Source organism: Lithobates pipiens, unplaced genomic scaffold, assembly GCF_037356315.1.
Source record: "Lithobates pipiens isolate NorthernLeopardFrog02 unplaced genomic scaffold, aLitPip1_a1.2 Scaffold_18, whole genome shotgun sequence".
Taxonomy (NCBI): Eukaryota; Metazoa; Chordata; class Amphibia; order Anura; family Ranidae; genus Lithobates; species Lithobates pipiens.
This window is the reverse complement of record NW_027507758.1, coordinates 12,103,472-12,128,328: the sequence shown is the minus strand read 5'-3', so window position 1 is coordinate 12,128,328 and position 24,857 is coordinate 12,103,472. Positions and strand designations below refer to the sequence as shown.

The window sequence follows — 24,857 nt, the reverse complement described above, 5'->3', positions numbered from 1 at the left end:
TGAAGTTTGGTTGACGCTGGTTCCCTTATCTCAAATGAATTCTTCTAACGCGGGGGATGTAGGGTATAGACGCCATCTTGGCTCCGAACAGAAAGTCAATCTGTATATTACATAATAAGTAAGGAGCATGGGAACATGTATACACATAAGCAAATAGACATTTTCTGATTATCATTATGTACATTGGATTCCTTAACAGGCACTATCCCTCCTACTGAGACCAATGATGGGGCACTATTCCTCCCACTAATACCAATAATGGTTCACTATTCCTTCCACTGACACCAATGATGGGGCACTATTCCTCCCACTGACACCAATGATGTGGCACTATTCCTCCTACTGAGACCAATTATGGGACACTATTCATTCCACTGACACCAATGATGGGGCACTATTCCTTCCACTGACACCAATGATGGGGCACTATTCCTTCCACTGACACCAATGATGGGGCACTATTCCTCCCACTGACACCAATGATGGGGCACTATTCCTTCCACTGATAACAATGATGGGGCACTATTCCTTCCACTGATACCAATGATGGGGCATTATTCCTTCCACTGACACCAATGATGGGGCACTAATCCTCCCACTGACACCAATGATGGGGCACTATTCCTCCCACTGACACCAATGATGGGGCACTATTCCTCCCACTGACACCAAATGATGGGGCACTATTCCTTCAACTGATATTGACGATGGGGCACTACTTCTACTATTGATACCAATGATGGGGCACTATTATTCCCCCCAATACCAATGATGGGGGTTAGTTTACTCCCACTTACGCCAGGACATTTTCTTCCCCCTCTGGGCACAGTCCGGCCCCCCTAAAGTCTAAAGGACAGTAAACTGAACCTTTGTTTAGAAAGTTTGGAGACCCCCTGCTGTAGAGAATGCATCTGTGTTTAAGGAACGAATAGGAGTCCGATCAAGTTGGAGTACCGCACCCCCCGTTTGAATCCGGCACTATTAGAATGACTGGAATGCCTTACATCTTGATCCTGTAGAGTATACAAATAAGGAGTTTTAGGGCGTAGATCAGGGAACACAGATGTTTTGGAACTACATTTCCCATGATGCTCATGCACTCTGCAGTGTAGTTGAGGATCATGGGAAATGTAGTTTGAAAACATCTGGTGTGCCAACGTCCGCCATCACTGTCCTAGAGCATGCACTGCCTCCACCAGAGGATCTCTGTACACGGAGACAAACCTATCCATTTTGTTGTTGAATCAGCCACCACATATGGTGCCCTTTACCTGAGACACAGGTCCTTGATTACCTCTTGGTGTTGGGACAACTCGGTGGGGCCGGGCACCGTAAATATCACCCCTTCCACATCACTACACTACAAGACCCACCACTATGGTATAGAAACAGGGCTGGACTGGGACAGAAATTTGGCCCTGGACTTCATCCAGACCGGCCCACTTACATCAGAGTGTCCCATCAGCACCCCCTTACATCAGAGTGTCCCATCAGCACCCCCTTACATCAGAGTGTCCCATCAGCAGTCCCCTTACATCAGAGTGTCCCATCAGCAGTCCCCTTACATCAGAGTGTCCCATCAGCAGCCCCCTTACATCAGAGTGTCCCATCAGCACCCCTTTACATCAGAGTGTCCCATCACCAGCCCCCTTACATCAGAGTGTCCCATCACCAGCCCCCTTACATCAGAGTGTCCCATCAGCACCCCCTTACATCAGAGTGTCCCATCACCAGCCCCCTTACATCAGAGTGTCCCATCAGCAGTCCCCTTACATCAGAGTGGCCCATCAGCACCCCCTTACATCAGAGTGTCCCATCAGCACCCCTTTACATCAGAGTGGCCCACTGAGCCATCGGCCCACTGGGAAACTCCCGGTAGTCCCAATGGCCAGTACATGCCTGTATAGAAAGAAATCTGCTAATCTGCGCAGCGACACAGGCAGGATTAAAGATATGAACCAAGCAGGGGGCTGAGAGTTCTCTAGCTTGAAGCTTCTGGAAACCACCTTTCCTCACTCAAGCATCCAATATGCCCACTGACCAAGAGTCTACAAGCAACCCCCCCCCCCAAAAAAAAAAAATTTGGAAAGTAGAGACACCCCTTCATGCCCATAAAAGACTTGTCTGAACTCTTGTGGATCTTGGAAGTGCCAGCAAATTAATTTCAAGGCTTGACTTTGGCTTTGGAGTTTTAAACGAATTAAATAAAACCCTTCTTGACCTCCAATGAGAGATGAGGCTTCCTAGACTGAACCTTTAGGCTTCTTCGCTTGGGGTTGATGGTTGCTCTTGATTCGCTTACCTATTTATCCATTTGTCAGTGTCCAAATCCTCCTGTAGGTGGCAGATTGACCCGACAGTCAATGAGTTTCCCGTGTCCCTCAATGTGCTTCAAGAAATGGAGCTTACGGAAAGTATAAACATCTCACTTTTAGAATAATAAGCGTATATAAATGAAGGTCCAAATTCTTTAGCAGCCTCCCGTCCAATGACGTACCTGCCAGCGATTCTGTAGCCGGTAAAACGTAGTCAGAGTAGCTAATGAGCCACTGGGTTACTTTTACGGTTGGAGGTACCTCCCCCCCCTCTCGCCGCCCCACCACCACCTTTTAAGGATTCGACTGGCAGCCTCAGGGTCTGGACGCACAGTGAGAAGAACGGATGTCGTTCCTCCCATTGCGTGATGTCAGAAACCGGAAATGACAACGGATTTCATCACTTCCGGTTTCAGCTTTGTGTTTACTTGGCTGATTACCGGGCCGGTGAAGCAGCCGATCAGACCGATCTGTGTCTGAATGGCTGCATTGAAGGCAAGAGGACAGATCTGGGTTCTAATAGACCCCAGATATCTCCATAAAGAGGACCTGTCACGGGCCATGCTATCACAAGGGAGGACAGATCTGGGTTCTAATAGACCCCAGATATCTCCATAAAGAGGGCCTGTCACGGGCCATGCTATCACAAGGGAGGACAGATCTGGGTTCTAATAGACCCCAGATATCTCCATAAAGAGGACCTGTCACGGGCCATGCTATCACAAGGGAGGACAGATCTGGGTTCTAATAGACCCCAGATATCTCCATAAAGAGGACCTGTCACGGGCCATGCTATCACAAGGGAGGACAGATCTGGGTTCTAATAGACCCCAGATATCTCCATAAAGAGGGCCTGTCACGGGCCATGCTATCACAAGGGAGGACAGATCTGGGTTCTAATAGACCCCAGATATCTCCATAAAGAGGGCCTGTCACGGGCCATGCTATCACAAGGGATGTGGTTCATCCCTTGTGACAACAATCAAGTTGATAAAAAAGAATTAAAGAAACAAGGTAAAAAATGTTTGTTCAAATGAAATAAACAATAAAATTAGAAAAAAAAAATGTAATTGCCCCCATCCGCTCATGCAGAAATGCGAATGCATACACCAGTCCTGCGCGCATAAGTAAACAACGATCGCACCACACATGTGAGGTGTCGCCACAAATATCAATTCGAGAGCAATAATTTTAGCACTAGACCCCCTGTGTAACCCTTAACTGGTAACCTGAGATTTTTATGTATCGAAGTTTGGCGCCATTCCACGGGGGGATGCAATTTGAAAGCATGACATGTTTGGTATCTATTTACTCAGCGCAACATCATCTTTAAAGCGGTTCTTCACCCTAAGGGGAAGTTCCGCTATTCTGATCCCTCCCCCCCTCCGGTGCCACAATCGGCACCTTTCAGGGGGGAGGGGGGTGCAGTTACCTGGATAATCCAGGTAACTGCACACACTTCCGGCCAGACCGCCGCAGAACCCCCCCCCGTTGTGTTCTGGGAAACACACAGTTCCCAGAGACACAGCGGGGACCATAAGAGACGCGCAGCGCAAATCGCGCATGCGCAGTAGGGAACCGGGCAGTGAAGCCATCGTGCTTCACTTCCCGATTCCCTGACAGAGGATGGTGGCGGTGGCAGCAGCGAGACGAGCGATCGCTCGTCATCTGCCGCCGACATCGCTGGAACCTGGGACAGGTAAGTGTGATTTTATTAAAAGTCAGCTGCTGCAATATTAGTAGCTGCTGACTTTTAATATTTTTTTTTTTAGGTGCAGCTCCTCTTTAATATTTTACCAAAAAAAAATTGGGTATTATGTTTTTGCGCATCTAAATTCATCAAAGCGTATGTTTTGCAAAAAAAAAATTGAGTTTGAAAAAGCTCTGTGCAAATATCGGTCGACATAAAAATATGCAACACCCATCATTTTATTCTCTAGGGCCTCTGCTTAAAAATATATAATGTTTGGGGGTTCTAAGTAAGTTTCTAGCAAAAAAATAAAAAATGTTGTTTACGTGTAGGAGAGGAATGTCAGAATTGGTCAGGAGTGGAAGCGGTTAATAGGTTACCCACCTTTCACAATGGCTACCCATTATGGCAGCATTGCATCACACCTTCATGGTTTTGGGAGGGGGGGGGGGGTTTCTTGATGGCTTAACCACTTAAGCCCCGGACCAATGTGCAGCCAAAGGACCAGGCCCCTTTTTGCGATTCGGCACTGCGTCGCTTTAACTGACAATTGCGCGGTCGTGCGACGTGGCTCCCAAACAAAATTGGCGTCCTTTTTTCCCCACAAATAGAGATTTCTTTTGGTGGTATTTGATCACCCCTGCGTTTTTTATTTTTTGCGCTATAAACAAAAATAGAGCGACAATTTAAAAAAAAATGCAATATTTTTTACTTTTTGCTATAATAAATATCCCCAAAAAAATCTATAAAAAAACATTTTTTTTTCCTCAATTTAGGCTGATACGTATTCTTCTACATATTTTTGGTAAAAAAAAAAAAAAATCACAATTAGCGATTATTGATTGGTTTGCGCAAAAGTTATAGCGTTTACAAAATAGGGGATAGTTTTATAGCATTTTTATTAATATTTTTTTTTTTTACTAGTAATGGCGGCGATCAGCGATTTTTTTATTGTGACTGCGACATTATGGCAGACACATCAGACATTTTTGGGACCATTGTCATTTATACAGCAATCAGTGCTATTTAAATGCACTGATTCCTGTGTAAATGACACTGGCAGTGAAGGAGTTAACCACTAGGGGGCAGTGTAGATGTTATGCATGATGTTATGTGTTTTTTTTTTATTGTAGGGGGGCGTGGCCTGGCATGTGACGTCACTGATCGTCCTTCCCTATAACAGGGAACAGACAATCGGTGACAGCCACACTAGGAAGCACGGGGGAGAGGTTTGTGTACACAGACCTCGCCTCGTTCTTCAGCTCCGTGACCCGATTGCAGGACACCAGCGGCGATCGGGTCCGCTGGTCCCGCGGCCATGGTCATGGAGCTCAAGACCGGGTCGGGAGCGCGCCGCCGCCTGCGCACTCCCGACCCACGGCTGGGCACTTAAAGAATCACGTACAGGTACGTGATTGTGCCCAGCTGTGCCATTCTGCCGACGTATATCAGCGTGAGGTGGTCCTTAAGCAGTTAAAGAAACTGCAACACATAAGGCCAGTTATCTGTATTGGACACTCAGGCCGAAATATCTCAGTTCTCACCAATAAGAACCTCTTAAAGCAGGGGTCTCCAAACTTTCTAAGCAAAGAGTCAGTATCCTGTTCTTCAGGCTTTAGGGGGGCCGGACTGTGGCCACTAGGTGTAAACCAAGTCCCATCATTGGTTTTATAGGGAGGAACGGTGCCCTATTGATGGTGTCAGTTGAAGGAATAGTGCCCCATTGTTGGTATGAGTGGGAGGAATAGTGCCACATAAATGGTGTTAGTCGGAGGAATGGGGGCCTGTCAATGGTGTCATTTGGAGGAATAGTGCCCCAAGGGCCACATACAGGCAAGCAAAGGGCCACAGTTTGGAGATCACTCTCTTAAAGGAAGAACAGAAATAACGCCTCTTAGCGGACTGAAATGCTCATCTGGAAAAAAAATTACTTTTCTTCTTTTTTTTGTTTTGTTTTAGGAAGAGACCCCAACAAGCAATACCCCAACTGGTACAAGAACGTGGTGTCGCTGTGGATCCTTTTTGGCTTGGCATGGTTGGCTTTAATCATCAACCTATGTATTAATCTCCTGGAGAACTGTAAAAAAGTCGGCCAGTGTTGCAAAGTAAAGCAAACCTGTCCAATGGATCAGGAACTGATAGAGATCACCCAAAATGGACACGTTGCTTCAAGACTGAAAGGGGCCGAGGACTCACGATCGTCCACCGCGAGTGACACTAAACCCGAATCACCTGACTGACGGGGGAGGGGGGTTAACGACCTTGATGTCAAATGAGAACAAAATTATCCCTGTACTCAGAACACTTCAAATGGTGTGCCAAATTGCAGAGTCCAGAGTGAAGGATATCAAACCGAGGATATGTAGCACTAGGTCTGGATCTGTGATGTCCATGAAAAAGGATTCCCGACAACACTTCCAAGAACAAAATACACGGCGCCATGAAAAATGTAAATGCCGAGCAGAATTTATACCATTGCTTAACGTTGTTTTGTAAAGGAAATTTCTTAAAAAGTTGAAAATATATTAAAAAGGGGCCTATTTATGGTTCATTATTTATTATTATTATTATTAATATACGGGATTCATATAGCGCCAACAGTTTACGCATGTGGTTTACAATATAAAAGGGAGACAATACAGTTATAATACAATAAAAAAACAAGTGGATTAAGAGGACCTTGCTCAGAAGAGCTTACAATCTAATAGGGTGGGGCAGGTGGTACAAAAGGTTGTAACTGTGGGGAATGAGCTGATGGAAGTGGTAAAAGATTAGTTGGAGACATGATGGGCTTCCCTGAAGAGATGAGTTTTTTTTTTTCGGGGATCGCTTGAAGGTCGCAAGAGTAGGGGATAGCCAGACAGGTTGAGGTAGCGAGTTCCAGAGGATGGGGGAGGCTCTGGAGAAATCCTGGAGACGAGCATGGGAGGAGGAGACGAGAGAGCTTGAGAGTAGGAGGTCTTGAGAAGAGGGGGGAGGATGGTTTGGGTGATATTTGGAGACAAGATTGGTGATGTAGATCGGGGCAGAGTTGTGAATGGCTTTGTATGTTGTTGTTAGTATTTTGAATGTAATTCGCTGGGCGATTGGGAGCCAGTGTAGGGATTGGAGGAGAGGGTTGGCAGACACTGAGCGGTTGGTAAGGTTTATAAGTTTATGTAGATGTTTACTTAATGGGAATTCTAGTTGCATTCTAGTTACATAGTTTGTAAGGTTGAATAATGGCACCTGACCATTCAGTTCAACCTGTGTGGGTGTCTGTATGTATTATGTTTCTCCCACTCCCTATATCCATGTATATTGTGTTCACTAAGATGTTCATCTACGTTTTTTTTTATTTTTGACCTGAGATATTTGTACATTGCATTTAAGTCTCCTCCCAAACGTCTCTTCTCCAGGGAAAATACGTTTTAATGTGTATACCTATTCCTCGTAACTGAGGTCATCCAGTCCTCCATAACTGAGGTCCACCATCCTGCACAACTGAGGTCCTCCATCCCACACATCTGAGGTCCTCCATCTCGCACAACTGAGGTCCTCCATCCCGCACAACTGAGGTCCTCCATCTCGCACAACTGAGGTCCTCCATCCCGCACAACTGAGGTCCTCCATCCCGCACAACTGAGGTTCTCCATCCCACACAACTGAGGTCCTCCATCTCGCACAACTGAGGTCCTCCATCCCGCACAACTGAGGTTCTCCATCCCACACATCTGAGGTCCTCCATCTCGCACAACTGAGGTCCTCCATCCCTCACAACTGAGGTCCTCCATCCCGCACAACTGAGGTCCTCCATCCCACACATCTGAGGTCCTCCATCTCGCACAACTGAGGTCCTCCATCCTGCACAACTGAGGTCCTCCATCCCGCACAACTGAGGTTCTCTATTCCTCATAACTGAGGTTCTCCATCCCACACAACTGAGGTCCTCCATCTCGCACAACTGAGGTCCTCCATCCCACACAACTGAGGTTCTCCATCCCACACATCTGAGGTCCTCCATCTCGCACAACTGAGGTCCTCCATCCCTCACAACTGAGGTCCTCCATCCCGCACAACTGAGGTCCTCCATCCCACACATCTGAGGTCCTCCATCTCGCACAACTGAGGTCCTCCATCCCGCACAACTGAGGTCCTCCATCCCGCACAACTGAGGTTCTCTATTCCTCATAACTGAGGTCCTCCATCCCGCAAAACTGAGGTCCTCAATCCCTCATAACTGAGGTTCTCCATCCCTCATAACTGAGATCATCAGTCCTGCAAAACTGAATCCTCCATAACTGAGGTCCTCAATCCCTCATAATCGGTGTCCTCAATCCCTCATAACTGAGGTCCTCCATCCTGCATAACTGAATCCTTCATCCCCTATAACTGAGGTTCTCCAGCCCCCTTATTAGTTTTGTTGCCCTTCTGTTCTCAATCCAGTTCTAGCACATCCTTCCTGAGGACTGGTGTCACATTCAGTACCTAATTGGAGACTTATTATGAGGTTGGCCTCTCTTGTATCTCCAGCCCAGGTCCCGCTAACAATCATTAATTCACGACTGGACTACGCAAACTCGCTTTACATAGGATTACCACAATATCAACTTGCGCGATTACAACTGATCCAAAACACGGCGGCAAGGCTGATAACAGGAAAAAAAACCTGGGAATCCATCTCTCCTTCACTGAGGAGCTTACATTGGCTAACCGTAAAAAATCGGATCACGTTCAAGACCCTTTGCCTCACCCACAAATGCGTGCATAGAGAAGCTCCGCAATACCTAATGGAGAAAATAAATCATTACACACCAAACTGCAGTCTTCGATCAGCCAACAAAAACCTCCTCCTCGTGCCCAAAGCCCGGTATAAATCCAAGGGGGATCGGAGATTCGCTGTCCAAGGGCCTCTGCTATGGAATGCTCTACCAATCAACATCCGCCTGGAAGAAAATCACCTGGCTTTTAGGAAAAAACTCAAGACCTTCCTCTTTTAGCAGATGATCAAAGCTCGCCACAGCGCCTAGAGGCGATTCAGTTCGCATTGTGCGCTATATAAGTATTTCATTCATTCATTCATGGAACAGAGGGTACCAAGGGACAGGAGGAACATGAGTGAAGGCAGGTGTTGAAAGGAGCGCTTGCAGCAGGTGACGCAGTCCCAGGCAGGCTGGCAGAACATCAGTAGTGATGGACGAACTTCCGACGGGACGTTTCGCGAACGCGAAACGCGAACGGACACAAACGTTCGCGAAAACGACCGTTCGCCGCGGGCTCCATTGACTTCAATGGGAGGCGAATTTCGCAAACCTTTAGGTCGAATTTGCGGCCACGGGGTAATTATTAGGGGGTAGCACGTAGTCCCACCACCTGGACAATAGCATAATACATGTATGAGGTGAATTTGGGATCGATAACTACAAGCATTTTTTTTTTATTTGGGAAATTGTTCTGACAATTCAGGACTATGGAGCTAATGAAGGCAATGGAGGAGAGGGAAGGTCAGGGACCAGGGTAGGCAAACAAGAGGGTGCAGGAGATACAGAGCACTGACAGCAGCACCGTAATACAGAGCACTGACATCAGCACCGTGACATACAGCGCTGACAGCAGCTCCGTGACATACAGCGCTGACAGCAGCTCCGTGACATACAGCGCTGACAGCAGCTCCGTGACATACAGCGCTGACAGCAGCTCCGTGACATACAGCGCTGACAGCAGCTCCGTGACATACAGCGCTGACAGCAGCACCGTGACATACAGCGCTGACAGCAGCTCCGTGACATACAGCGCTGACAGCAGCTCCGTGACATACAGCGCTGACAGCAGCTCCGTGACATACAGCACTGACAGCAGCTCCGTGACATACAGCGCTGACAGCAGCTCCGTGACATACAGCGCTGACAGCAGCACCGTGACATACAGCGCTGACAGCAGCTCCGTGACATACAGCGCTGACAGCAGCTCCGTGACATACAGCGCTGACAGCAGCTCCGTGACATACAGCGCTGACAGCAGCTCCGTGACATACAGCGCTGACAGCAGCTCCGTGACATACAGCGCTGACAGCAGCTCCGTGACATACAGCGCTGACAGCAGCTCCGTGACATACAGCGCTGACAGCAGCTCCGTGACATACAGCGCTGACAGCAGCTCCGTGACATACAGCGCTGACAGCAGCTCCGTGACATACAGCGCTGACAGCAGCACCGTAAGCAGCCCCAGGAGGAAGTCAGCACAGCACAGGGATGGTGTGATCCCCTCATAATAAGAACCCCCAGGAGGAAGTCAGCACAGCACAGGGATGGTGGGAGCCCCTCATAATAAGAACACCCAGGAGGAAGTCAGCACAGCACAGGGATGGTGGGAACCCCTCATAATAAGCAGCCCCAGTAGAAATATGACACCGCTCAACCTCTTCAAAGAGGAGGGTAGGGGCATATAGTACGGTGTGCTTTTTTGGGTCAGGGAAGTGAGCCAAATGAATTAAGAAGGTCTGTGTGCTTGATTCCAAAAATTGTTTATAGACATATACATGGTCTACTGATCACATGTGTTGAATTCCTCCGAGATCCATGCCTCATTCATTTTTAGAAATGTGAGGTAGTTAACACTGTGGTGAGCTAGGCGAGTACGCTTATCGGTCACAATCCCCCCTGCTGCGCTGAACGTCCTTTCGGACAGGACACTGGATGAGGGGCAAGCCAACAGTTCGATTGCAAATTGGGCAAGCTCTGGCCAGAGGTCAAGCCTGCCCACCCAGTAGTCTAGGGGTTCATCACTCCTCAGAGCGTCCACATCGGCCGTTAACCCAATGTAGTCGGACACCTGACGGTCTAGGCGTTCCCTGATGCTGGATCCGGATGACACCTGTCGATGGGTCGGCTGAAAGAATGACCTCATATCCGAAGTCACCAACACATCTTCAAACCGGCCTCTTCTTGCAGGCGCTGTTGGATTGGTACCCGCAAATCCTTCTCTGGGAGTGGGAATTGCTCCTCTGCCAGCGCACGCAAAAGCAGAATGCAGCATTTCTCGAAGCAAGGCCTGGAAGTGCTGCATTCTGACAGCCCTCTGCGACGGCGGTAACATTTCCGCCATTTTGTGTTTGTACCGGGGGTCTAAGTACGTTGCCACCCAGTACTGGTCCTTGACCCTCATGCTTTTTATACGGGGGTCCCTATTAAAACACTGGAGCATGAAGGCCCCCATTTGCACTAAAGTGGAAGCGGTGTGGTGGCCTGGCTCCTGCTCATCATCCAGGATAATGTCGTCCTCTTCATTCTCCTCTCCCCATCCTCGCACAACAGGGATCCCAGAAAGGTTTAAAGCATGCTCTTCTTGCTCCTGCTCATCCGCCCCGGCACCATCCTCCTCTGACTCCTCATCAGACTCCTGTTGTTGACTTGTCTCAGATAGAGTAGCCCCCCCTGGGAATTCATCCAGCATTGCGACTTCCTCATCTTCCCGCTCCTGCTCCTCCACAGCCTGATCAATGACACGACGCAATGCACGCTCCAGAAAGAAGGCATAAGGTACCATGTCACTGATGGCGCCATGGCTGCGACTGACCAGTTTGGTGATCTCCTCAAATGGCCGCAGAAGTCTGCATGTGTCGCGCATGAGCAGCCACTGGCGCGGTGAAAAAAAACCCAGCTCCCCAGAACCGTTTCTTTCGCAGAGTTCATACAGGTAGACGTTAACTGCACGTTTCTGCTGGAGCAGCCTATCAAGCATATAGAAGGTTGAGTTCCATCGCGTCGGGCAATCGCAAATAAGACGTCTGACCGGCAGATGGTGTCGCCGCTGAATGTCAGCAAGGCGAGCCATGGCCGTGTAAGATCTTCTGAAATGGGCCGAGATTTTCCTTGCCTGCCGCAAGATGTCCTGGACCCCAGGGTATTTGACAAGGAATCGCTGCACGACCAAGTTTAAGACGTGTGCCATGCACGGCACGTGCGTGATTTTGCCCTGTTTCAATGCGCTAAGCAGATTGGCACCGTTGTCACACACCACTTTACCAACTGTCAAATTGAGCGGTGTTAGCCACTCATCTGCCTGTGAACGCAAAGCTGAAAGGAGTGCCGGGCCAGTGTGGCTCTTTGCTTCCAGGCACAACAGACGCAGCACGGCATGGCAACGTCTCACCTGGCATGTGGAATAGGTTCTGGGGAGCTTGGGCGGTGCAGTGGAAGAGACGCTAGCAGCGGAAAAGGAGGAGGCAGCTGAGGAGGAGAGGGAGGAGGATGGAGTAGGAGGAGGAGAAGAAGAGTCAGGCCTGCATGCAATCCGTGGCGGTAAAACCAAATCTACACGGGTGCCACGGGTTACATGCTTGACGGCCGTCAGAAGGTTCACCCAGTGGGCAGTAAAACTGATATACCTTCCCTGCCCGTGTTTGCTAGACCACGTGTCTGTGGTCAGATGTATCTTGGCACCGACACTGTGTGCCAGAGATACATTCACTTGCCGCTGAACATGGCCATATAGCTCTGGGATGCCCTTCTCTGAGAAATACTTCCTTCCTGGGACCTTCCATTGTGGTGTTCCAATGGCCACAAATTTGCGAAAGGCCTCCGAGTCCACCAGTTTATATGGCAGTAGTTGGCGGGCTATGAGTTCTGACAAGCCAGCCGCCAACCGTTGGGCAAGAGGGTTATCCGGCGTCATCATTTTTTTACGCTCAAACATTAGGCCCACGGAAGCCTGCCTTTTTGCAGAAAAATGTGAGCTTGGCGTGATGGAAGGTGGAGTGGAGGACAATTGTGAGGAGAGAGGAGAAGGAGAAGTAGAAGACGAGGCTGGACGGTGAGAGCCTGCAGTGTGGCTTTGTGTGTTCCGTTGCTCCCACTGGGCTCGGTGATGGCTGCTCATGTGCCTTCTTAAGGCGGTCGTCCCTAGGTGAGTATTGGGCTTACCGCGACTAACGCGTTGACTGCAAAGATTGCAGATGGCAACGCTATTGTCAGCAGCGGACACGTTAAAAAAAGCCCACACTGCGGAGCCATGTGCCGGTGTCCTGGGAGCGCCAGATGTGACCGTACATGGTCGATGACTCGCTCCTGATACATTTGCAGTCTGCTTTGTCCCTGCTGTGCAATGTAAGTCATTGCTGCTTCTCCTCCCTATCTGCTGGTCCATATCTCCCTCTGAACTCCCCTCCTCTTCCTCTCTTGTGGGCACCCACGTGACATCACTAGACACGTCATCATCAACGTCACCTTCCCCACCGCTATAAGTAGAGTAGGCAGCAACACCGGGGACCAACCTCCTCCTTGGGCTGATCTGGGTACTGGCGTCAGACTGCTGAGTAGCGCTTGTTGCTACCTCCTCTTCCTGATCCAATACCAAGAGTGGCTGCGCATCAGAAATGTCCTCTTGATATGGATCGGAAAATAATTCCAGTGACTCAAGCGGAAGGTATGTGGTGGTGGTGGTGGTGGTCGTGTTGTTGGTGGTAGTGTCTTTGGGGGTGCACATAGCAGAGAGTGAAGAAGAGGGTGCAGATCGAGAGGATGAGGAGGGTGCAGAAGAGTAAGGCTGAGCGAGCCACTCAACCAAGTCTGGTGCATCCTTTAAAGTAATTGAACGCACCTTCTGCAACTTCCCACTTTGGCTCAAGCCTGTTGCTCCTGCCCTACCCCTACCACCCCTGCGGAAGGGCCTGCCTCTTCCTCTGCATGTCATTTTTTAAATGACCCTGTGACAAAACTCTTAGTCCCTATACCGCTGAAGGACTGCTGCAGTATAGGTGAGCGGTCAGCAGTGGTGCACGTCAACCCTATCTATTGTGGACCTATAGCGGTCCTTACAGAACAGCAGACTGTACCGCACTCAAGCCTATGTACCGTAGCACCCTATACCAAGTTACCAGTCCTTATAAGAACTTTTGTGGACCAAGCAGGTTGTGTATTAGTGTTTAGCAGACTGTACGTCAGTCCCTATACCGCTGAAGGACTGCTGCAGTATAGGGCAGCGGTCAGCAGTGGTGCACGTCAACCCTATCTATTGTGGACCGATAGCGGTCCTTACAGAACAGCAGACTGTACCGCACTCAAGCCTATGTACCGTAGCACCCTATACCAAGTTACCAGTCCTTATAAGAACTTTTGTGGACCAAGCAGGTTGTGTGTTAGTGTTTAGCAGACTGTGCGTCAGTCCCTATACCGCTGAAGGACTGCTGCAGTATAGGGCAGCGGTCAGCAGTAGTGCACGGCAACCCTATGTATTGTGGACCGATAGCGGTCCTTACAGAACAGCAGACTGTAACGCACTCAGGCCTATGTACCGTAGCACCCTATACCAAGTTACCAGTCCTTATAAGAACTTTTGTGGACCAAGCAGGTTGTGTGTTAGTGATTAGCAGACTGTACGTCAGTCCCTATACCAATGAAGGACTGCTGCAGTATAGGGCAGCGGTCAGCAGTAGTGCACGGCAACCCTATGTATTGTGGACCGATAGCGGTCCTTACAGAACAGCAGACTGTAACGCACTCAGGCCTATGTACCGTAGCACCCTATACCAAGTTACCAGTCCTTATAAAAACTTTTGTGGACCAAGCAGGTTGTGTGTTAGTGTTTAGCAGACTGTGCGTCAGTCCCTATACCGCTGAAGGACTGCTGCAGTATAGGGCAGCGGTCAGCAGTGGTGCACGTCAACCCTATCTATTGTGGACCGATAGCGGTCCTTACAGAACAGCAGACTGTACCGCACTCAAGCCTATGTACCGTAGCACCCTATACCAAGTTACCAGTCCTTATAAGAACTTTTGTGGAACAAGCAGGTTGTGTGTTAGTGATTAGCAGACTGTACGTCAGTCCCTATACCAATGAAGGACTGCTGCAGTATAGGGCAGCGGTCAGCAGTAGTGCACGGCAACCCTATGTATTGTGGACCGATAGCGGTCCTTACAGAACAGCAGACTGTACTGCACTCAGGCCTATGTACCGTAGCACCCTATACCAAGTTACCAGTCCTTATAAAAACTTTTGTGGACCAAGCAGGTTGTGTGTTAGTGTTTAGCAGACTGTGCGTCAGTCCCTATACCGCTGAAGGACTGCTGCAGTATAGGGCAGCGGTCAGCAGTAGTGCACGGCAACCCTATGTATTGTGGACCGATAGCGGTCCTTACAGAACAGCAGACTGTACTGCACTCAGGCCTATGTACCGTAGCACCCTATACCAAGTTACCAGTCCTTATAAGAACTTTTGTGGACCAAGCAGGTTGTGTGTTAGTGATTAGCAGACTGTACGTCAGTCCCTATACCAATGAAGGACTGCTGCAGTATAGGGCAGCGGTCAGCAGTAGTGCACGGCAACCCTATGTATTGTGGACCGATAGCGGTCCTTACAGAACAGCAGACTGTAACGCACTCAGGCCTATGTACCGTAGCACCCTATACCAAGTTACCAGTCCTTATAAAAACTTTTGTGGACCAAGCAGGTTGTGTGTTAGTGTTTAGCAGACTGTGCGTCAGTCCCTATACCGCTGAAGGACTGCTGCAGTATAGGGCAGCGGTCAGCAGTAGTGCACGGCAACCCTATGTATTGTGGACCGATAGCGGTCCTTACAGAACAGCAGACTGTAACGCACTCAGGCCTATGTACCGTAGCACCCTATACCAAGTTACCAGTCCTTATAAGAACTTTTGTGGACCAAGCAGGTTGTGTGTTAGTGATTAGCAGACTGTACGTCAGTCCCTATACCAATGAAGGACTGCTGCAGTATAGGGCAGCGGTCAGCAGTAGTGCACGGCAACCCTATGTATTGTGGACCGATAGCGGTCCTTACAGAACAGCAGACTGTAACGCACTCAGGCCTATGTACCGTAGCACCCTATACCAAGTTACCAGTCCTTATAAGAACTTTTGTGGAACAAGCAGGTTGTGTGTTAGTGATTAGCAGACTGTACGTCAGTCCCTATACCAATGAAGGACTGCTGCAGTATAGGGCAGCGGTCAGCAGTAGTGCACGGCAACCCTATGTATTGTGGACCGATAGCGGTCCTTACAGAACAGCAGACTGTAACGCACTCAGGCCTATGTACCGTAGCACCCTATACCAAGTTACCAGTCCTTATAAGAACTTTTGTGGACCAAGCAGGTTGTGTGTTAGTGATTAGCAGACTGTACGTCAGTCCCTATACCAATGAAGGACTGCTGCAGTATAGGGCAGCGGTCAGCAGTAGTGCACGGCAACCCTATGTATTGTGGACCGATAGCGGTCCTTACAGAACAGCAGACTGTACTGCACTCAGGCCTATGTACCGTAGCACCCTATACCAAGTTACCAGTCCTTATAAAAACTTTTGTGGACCAAGCAGGTTGTGTGTTAGTGTTTAGCAGACTGTGCGTCAGTCCCTATACCGCTGAAGGACTGCTGCAGTATAGGGCAGCGGTCAGCAGTAGTGCACGGCAACCCTATGTATTGTGGACCGATAGCGGTCCTTACAGAACAGCAGACTGTAACGCACTCAGGCCTATGTACCGTAGCACCCTATACCAAGTTACCAGTCCTTATAAGAACTTTTGTGGACCAAGCAGGTTGTGTGTTAGTGATTAGCAGACTGTACGTCAGTCCCTATACCAATGAAGGACTGCTGCAGTATAGGGCAGCGGTCAGCAGTAGTGCACGGCAACCCTATGTATTGTGGACCGATAGCGGTCCTTACAGAACAGCAGACTGTACCGCACCCAAGCCTATGTACCGTAGCACCCTAGACAGACCAAGTTACCAGTCCTGATAAAGAGCTTTGTGGAACAAGTGAGTTGTGAATGATTAGCAGACTGCAGCAGAAGGGCAGCAGTCAAGTATAATATTCTTTCTATATTTGGAAGAAAGAATATTATACGTGTACAAGCCTATTACCGTACCACTGATACCAGTCCTGAAAAGAACCTTTGTGGAACTAATAGTAACAGCAAGTCTTTAAAATTATCCTCACTGCCTGACACACTGCTTCCTGCCTGTCCCTATACAAATTGGCAAAAAAGAGTAGGCTGGAACGATTAGCTGGAACAGCTCTTTTGTGGACCTGATAGTAACAGCTAATGATGATGATGATGATGATGATGAAGAAAGACTAATCTGGCTGAGCTGTCCCTAAAATAGCAGCATACAGCGCTCTGTCCCTTTATCTAAACTGACAAAAGAAACTCAGGCTGCTGACCTAACACCTATACCAGTCCTGAAAAGAACTTTTGTGTACCAAATAGCTAGCGTTTTCTCTGTCCCTACTCCACACAGGATCCTTTCCCTACAGTGACAGAAGAAAGAATGTAAAATGGCCACCGGATCGGGTGTATTTATAGGTTAGGGGGAATGTCCAAGTGTCCATGAGCTGTCATGTCTCAATTGGTTGTCCTGTAACACATGATAAACGTGTCACGAAAGGTTAAAGTTCTTGTATACATTAAACACGTAAGTCCGCCGGGGCGAACGACGGAAAAAGGCGTTCGAACCCGCGGACGGCGAAAGTCGGAAATTCGCCGCGAAACGACCGCCGGGCGAACCGTTCGGCCATCACTAAACATCAGGACAAGAACCGGAACTGTGCACGGGGATCCAGCCGAAGTTAAAGGGGCACTCCACCTGAGAATCTAGGCTTGTCAGAGTTCCCAGCAGACTTGAGACAGGAACTTGCTCTGGTGAGCAGAGCCTATTACATATGATGGCCAGGTAGGCACTCAAAAATGATGTGGGAACCCAACCAGGAACAGAAGCGTGGTCACAACAACAGCTGAGGTCAGCAGCAGCCGGGCAGCGAGGTACAGAATAAAAAGGCAGAGACGTGGTCAGGAACAGAGCCAGGGTCAGGAACTGGCGACAAGAAGAAGCAGGATTTAGGTTAGAGGCAAGATGGGTCAGCAACAAGAGAACAAGCAGAGTCATAGGAGGTGTGTGCAGCCTTTTGCATTAGGGTGTGCACCCCAAAGCTCAAACATGTGTGCGTGTGTGTATGTATGTGTGTATATATATATATATATATATATGTGTGTATATATATATATATATATACACACACATACACACACAAAAACACTTTTTCGTCTTCAATTCCTCCAGAGAGCCCCCCCCCCCGTGTATAACATGGATTCGTATTTTTAGCCCCAAGTGCATTACTTTTAATTTTCCTACATTGAACACCATTTGCCGTGTAGTTGCCCACCTCCAGATTTTATTGAGGTCTCCTTGTAAAGTTACTATACCTTGTTGTGAGGTTATTACCTTGCTAAGCTGAGATTGAACTATTTATATCGACCTATATGTCATTTATGAACACGTTAAACCGAGTTGGTCCTAGGACAGCGCCTTGGGGTACCCTGCTTACAACTCCAGACCATTCACACTATTTATCACCGCCCTTTGGATGTGCTCCTGTAACCAGTTTTCTATGCAGGTACATACTCTAAAGTCTTTGCGAACAGACTTCAGTTTTGTAAATTAACCCTTCATGGGGTACATAAATGGGCATAAAATGTTAACCGGTTAGTCTGGCAAGAACGATCCTTCATAAATCCATGCTGGTTACCACTAATGATACTATTTTTGTCAGAAAATTCTTGGATACAGTCCCTTATCATCCCGTGCAATAGTTTACATACTATTGATGTTAGGCTGACTCGCCTATAGTTTTCAGGTATGTATCTCAGCTCTCTTTTGAATATTGATACCATGTTAGCTTTTCACCAATCAGTTGGTACTATTCTGATCAGTAAGCTGAACTACATTTTATTGATACACTTTACAGCCTAGCTCAAACAAACGATGTCCCTCACTAATACGTGAGGCCGCTAGTAGTGCTGCATAAACTGTATGTAGCTGAGGCTACATATAGCATACTGTACTGTGTTCCGGGTTTGAGCCGAGACTTCCTGTCTCATACCCAGAACACAGTAGAGTCCATCACAGCGGCGCTCAGCCATTCACAGAAAGCAATGTATTCTATCAATGAATACAAAGCTTCCTCTGATTGTGTCAGGGCTGGGCTCAGCCCTTCCTTCTCTGAGCTGACAGCTCAGCTGTCAGCTAATTGCCAGCACCTATCTCTCCACAGTTATGATATCCTGCTCGTCAGTCCTGCCGACTTAAGCTGTCCAGTCCAGAGGTTCTCTGTCTTCTCCTTGGTCAAACATCACAGAAACTATCTCCTGCAATCCTGTTGAAGACTTGCTTTGCTGACATCCCTTCTGGCTCCAGATCCTGCTTGCTGTTCCACTACATTGATCCCTGACTTCTGGCTTGGCTGACTATCTGTTCTGGTTGCTGAACTTTGGCTGTGTTTTGACTACGTTTGTTCTTTTTACTTTTATTATTAAATAAGTGTGATTTAACTGCACTTCTGTCTAAGCCCTTGTACACATGGTCGGAGAATCTGTCGGAATGAGTCTTATCGGACCGTGTCATCAGATAATCTGACTGTGTGTGGTATGCATCGGACTGATTCCGTCCGAATTTCCGTCCGACCCAATTTTCCAACATGTTGGAAATATTTCCCGACCAATTGGGCCGGATGGACCTAATCCGATCATGTGTAGAGCATTTTCATCGGACCAAGTGCCACGCATGCTCAGATCAAATTCCTACATCAAAGCTATTGGCTACTAGCCTGAATGTAGTCCCATCGTAACGAAATTACGTCATCACGTTCTGAAAGATCGGATTTTTCGCCAACTTGGCCCGACCGTGTGTATGCAACAGTTTCGGACACAATCCGTCGGACTAAATCCGACGGGCAAAATCCGACGGATTTGGTTGGCAAAATCTCCGACCGTGTGTACGTGGGCTTAGTCTGATTTCATGGTTTCTGACAGATTGGCAGAGTCAGAGGTTGTGACATCATCAGCCCGCCTCTCTGACTCAGCCGATTCTCCAAAATGGCTGAGCACTGCTGTAATAGATAACATGACAGGAGATCACATGACAATTGCACACAATAGATGGCTCCCATTCATTGTATACTACTGTGTTGATCTCTGTGATTGCTCACCGTGATCGCATGGTACAGACAGGGCCAATCGCAGCCCATCTGTACCTTGCGATTAGCTGTGGCCAATCACAGATAATCACAATAGTAAACACTGAATGAATAGATTTCATTCAGAAAAAAAAAAGGTTGCTTACAACAGTGAAATTCACTGTTATAAGCAATCATAGTGTTTAAAAACAAAACACTGATCACCTTCCTAGAGTAGTAAAGTGTTACGATGTTAATATTTCTCTGGTCACAGTATGTAAAGATAAAAAAAAAAAAATGCAATAAAAAGAAAACAAAATAATATTTATAAATGTAAAAAACCACACCAGTTACATGATGACGCTTTACTGCACTGGTGACAGCAGTGTTAACTTAGTCAACGAAAACGTTTTTCATCAAAGATTTTGTCAGCGGCATTTTTACAGAAAACTAAACAAAAAGTACAGCACTTTTTCGTCTACTGACAAAAACTATGACGAAAATCAGATCCTTTCTCATTAATGAATGAAACTGTGAAGCAGGGACGTTTACCCTCGTGAACTACTTCCGGTTTTTCGTGGTGCTCCGCCTACTTCCACTATCCGCTCCCAGCAAGCAAGCACACCATGACAAGACGACTGCCAGCAGGGCCGAAACTAGGGAGGGGGGCGGAACGTGCCCCTGGCACCACACAGAGGGGGGGGGGGGGCGCCACTGCAACCTCCACTCCCTGACATGTCAGTTCTCCGCCATGGCTTCTGGGTCTCTATGCTCCCATTGCACTGACATTCACTCTCTGCCCCGATAATATCTGCCCTCTGCCCTGGTCCCGTGGCTCATCTATTTTCTTTGTTTTGGTCTTTTTTGTCCCCCCCCCCCTCCACACCTGTTTGCTCTCTTATCTCCCCCACGCCGACAGTTCCAGCTACACAATTACAGAAGGCCTGAGGTCTCCCCCCAGACTACCATCTGTCCAGAGCACACTGAGCAACGGTGCATTACAGACCTGGCATCTAAGGCACTGCAGATTACAGGCCATCCCTCAGACCACCATCCAGCACTGTGCAGCATTAAAGGCCTCCTCTGAGCAGTGGCATCCAGGGCACTGTGCATTACAGGCCATCCCTCAGACCTGCCTGGGACCACCGTCCAGAGCACTGTGCAGCATTACAAGCCCCCTCAGACCACCGTCCAGAGCACTGTGCAACATTACAGGCCTCCCAGGCCACCATCCAGAGCATTGTGCAGCATCACAAGCCTCCTCAGACCACCATCCAAAGCACTGTGCAGCATTACAGGCCTCCTCAGATCACACTCCAGAGAACTATGCAGCATTACAGGCCTCCTCAGACCATCATCCAGAGCACTGTGCAGCATTACAAGCCTCCCCAGAACAACATCCAGAGCACTGTGTATCATTACAGGCCTCCTCAGACCACCGTCCATATCACTGTGCAGCATTACAGGCCTCCTCAGACCACCATCCAGAGCACTGTGCAGCATTACAGGCCTCCCCTCAGACCACCATCCAGAGCACTGTGCAGCATTACAGGCCTCCTCAGACCACCGTCCAGAGCACTGTGCAGCATTACAGGCCTCCTCAGACCACCATCCAGAGAACTGTGCAGCATTACAGGCCTCCTCAGACCACCATCCAGAGCACTGTGCAGCATTACAGGCCTCCCCTCAGACCACCATCCAGAGCACTGTGCAGCATTACAGGCTTCTCAGACCACCATCCAGAGAACTGTGCAGCATTACAGGCCTCCTCAGACCACCGTCCATATCACTGTGCAGCATTACAGGCCTCCTCAGACCACCGTCCAGAGCACTGCGCAGCATTACAGGCCTCCTCAGACCACCATCCAGAGAACTGTGCAGCATTACAAGCCTCCTCAGACCACTGTCCAGAGCACTGTGCAGAATTATAGGCCTCCTTAGACCGTCCAGACTGGGTAAATCTGAATGTGTGAGTTTGTTCAAACCGTAATACCATAAATGATAACAGATAATAGATGATAATAGATTTTGTTTTTTACTCCAGGAGTATATAATGAGTTTTTAAATTCAAGAAAATGCTTAAATAATGCATTATTTAACTGAACACATTCGATTTTAGTTGACTAAAAGGATTTTAGTCGATTAAAATGTACTGGAGATTTAGTCGACTAACTACGACTAAAACTAAAACAAATGCAGGAGACTAAAATGGGACTAAAACTAAAATTCCATTTTAGTCCTAAGACTAAAATTAAATTGAAATTTGCTGGCAAAATTAACACTGGGTGACAGTATGTAAAAAAAAAAATAATAATAAAAATTAAAAAAAAAGAATTGTGAAAAAAAACTTTTTTTTTTTTTTTTTTTTTACATTTCTTCATTTTCAAAAAAATTGTGACAAAAAATTACAACTTAAAAAAACGCGCCATACCTCTCTCTAAATACATTGGACTGTCTGGGGGGGGGGGGGGGTATGTGCACTGTCCTGGCAATTTCGGGCCTCAAGAAATGAGATCGGCCGTCAGTATTGATTGATTTTCAGATATATATACAGTGGTGTGAAAAAGTGTTTGCCCCCTTCCTCATTTCCTGTTCCTTTGCATGTTTGTCACACTTAAGTGTTTCGGAACATCAAACCAATTTAAACAATAGTCAAGGACAACACAAGTAAACACAAAATGCAATTTGTAAATGAAGGTGTTTATTATTAAAGGTGAAAAAAAATCCAAACCATCATGGCCCTGTGTGAAAAGTGATTGCCCCCTAAACCTAATAACTGGTTGGGCCACCCTTAGCAGCAACAACTGCAACCAAGCGTTTGCGATAACGTGCAATGAGGCTTTTACAGCGTCCTGGAGGAATTTTGGCCCACTCATCTTTGCAGAATTGTCCTAATTCAGTTACATTAGAGGGTTTTCGAGCATGAACGGCCTTTTTAAGGTCATACCACAACATCTCAATAGGATTCAGGTCAGGACTTTGGCTAGGCCACTCCAAAGTCTTCATTTTGTTTTTCTTCAGCCATTCGGTGGTGGACTTGCTGGTGTGTTTAGGATCATTGTCCTGCTGCAGAACCCAAGTTGGTTTCAGCTTGAGTACACGAACAGATGGTCGGACATTCTCCTTCAGGATCTCTTGGTAGACAGCAGAATTCATAGTTCCTTTTATCACGGCAAGTCTTCCAGGTCCTGAAGCAGCAAAACAGCCCCAGACCATCACACTACCACCACCATATTTTACTGTTGGTATAATGTTCTTTTTATGAAATGCAGTGTTCCTTCTACGCCAGATATACTTGGACACACACCTTCCAAAGAGTTCCACTTTTGTCTCATCGGTCCACAGAATGTTGTCCCAAAAGTCTTGGGGATCATCAAGATGTGTTGTGGAGAAATTGAGACGAGCTTTGATGTTCTTTTTGCTCAGCAGTGGTTTTCTCCTTGGAACTCTGCCATGCAGGCCATTTTTGCCCAGTCTTTTCCTGATGGTGGAGGCATGAACGCTGACCTTAACTGAGGCAAGTGAGGCCTGCAGTTCCTTGGACGTTGTTGTGGGGTCTTTTGTGACCTCTTGGATGAGTCGTCGCTGCGCTCTTGGGGTAATTTTGGGCGGCCGGCCACTCCTGGGAAGGTTCACCACTGTTCCATGTCTTCGCCATTTGTGGATAATGGCTCTCACTGTGGTTCGCTGGATTCCCAAAGCTTTGGAAATGGCTTTATAACCCTTTCCAGACTGATAGATCTCAATTACTTTCTTTCTCAATTGTTCCTGAATTTCTTTGGGTCTCGGCATGATGTGTAGCTTTTAAGGATCTTCTGGTGGACCTTACTGTGTCAAGCAGCTCCTATTTAAGTGATGCCTTGATTGTGAACAGGTGGGGCAATAATCAGGCCTGGGTGTGGCTAGAGAAATTGAACTCAGGTGTGGACAACCACAGTTATAGTATGTTTTAACAAGGGGGGCAATCACTTTTTCACACAGGGCCATGATGGTTTGGATTTTTTTTCACCTTTAATAATAAACACCTTCATTTACAAATTGCATTTTGTGTTTACTTGTGTTGTCCTTGACTATTGTTTAAATTGGTTTGATGTTCCGAAACACTTAAGTGTGACAAACATGCAAAGGAACAGGAAATGAGGAAGGGGGCAAACACTTTTTCACACCACTGTATATCCCATAGTTTGTGGACTTCATAACTTTCCTACAGACTAAATAATATTCACCGATTTTAACTTATAAACAACAAATCTCAATAAGAGATTAAATACCACTAAAAGAAAGCTGTTTTTGTGGGAAAAAAAAATGATAAAAAATGTCATTTGGGTACAGTGTAGCATGACCGCGTAATTGTCATTCAAAGTGTGACAGCGCTGAAAGCTGAAAATTGGTCTGGAGCAGGACAGGGGGTGAAAGTGCCCGGCGTTGACGGGGTTAAGAGTAGGAAGAATACCGATCAAAACAAAAAGATAATTATACAAAATGAGATGTCAACAAGAAAGCCATTGGCATTAAACGTTTCCTTTATTAAATGGTTTCTTTCTGTTAATTCATAGATCATCCTAATGGAAAATTCCATCGCTGTGTTATGAAGTGATGCATGGCAGGTCCAGCTCTATCCTCACAGCAACTCTTTGCACAATAACGAATATAATAACAGATGATCCTCGGGAAGCTCCAATCCAATCTTCTTCGCCTTTCATTGCACACAATGGACCTCGTTCAGTTCCCCGGTGTTGCCGTGCGGTGTGAAATTGTTCTTGAAAAACATCTCGGAGGAGAGAAAGTCAAGGAAAACATTCCAACGTCCTCTTACGTAGAAAGGAAAGTTACAGAATGTGCTGCAAAACAAAGCAATGCTGGCAAGAGGTTCAACCCCATCTCGGGGCAAATATTTATAACCCCCCCCACCC

General features: G+C 47.5%; 1 protein-coding gene across 1 annotated transcript in view; it reads left to right on the top strand.

Moving 5' to 3' along the window:
* Window positions 1-6,554, top strand: part of KCNK17 (potassium two pore domain channel subfamily K member 17) — a 143,264-nt gene extending 136,710 nt beyond the window's left edge. The window contains exon 5 of the mRNA XM_077485382.1: window positions 5,965-6,554. Coding sequence (XP_077341508.1) covers window positions 5,965-6,245 — 281 coding nt within the window. The 3' untranslated portion in view covers window positions 6,246-6,554. The remainder of the gene's footprint in view (window positions 1-5,964) is intronic.
* The last annotated feature ends 18,303 nt before the right edge of the window (window positions 6,555-24,857 follow it).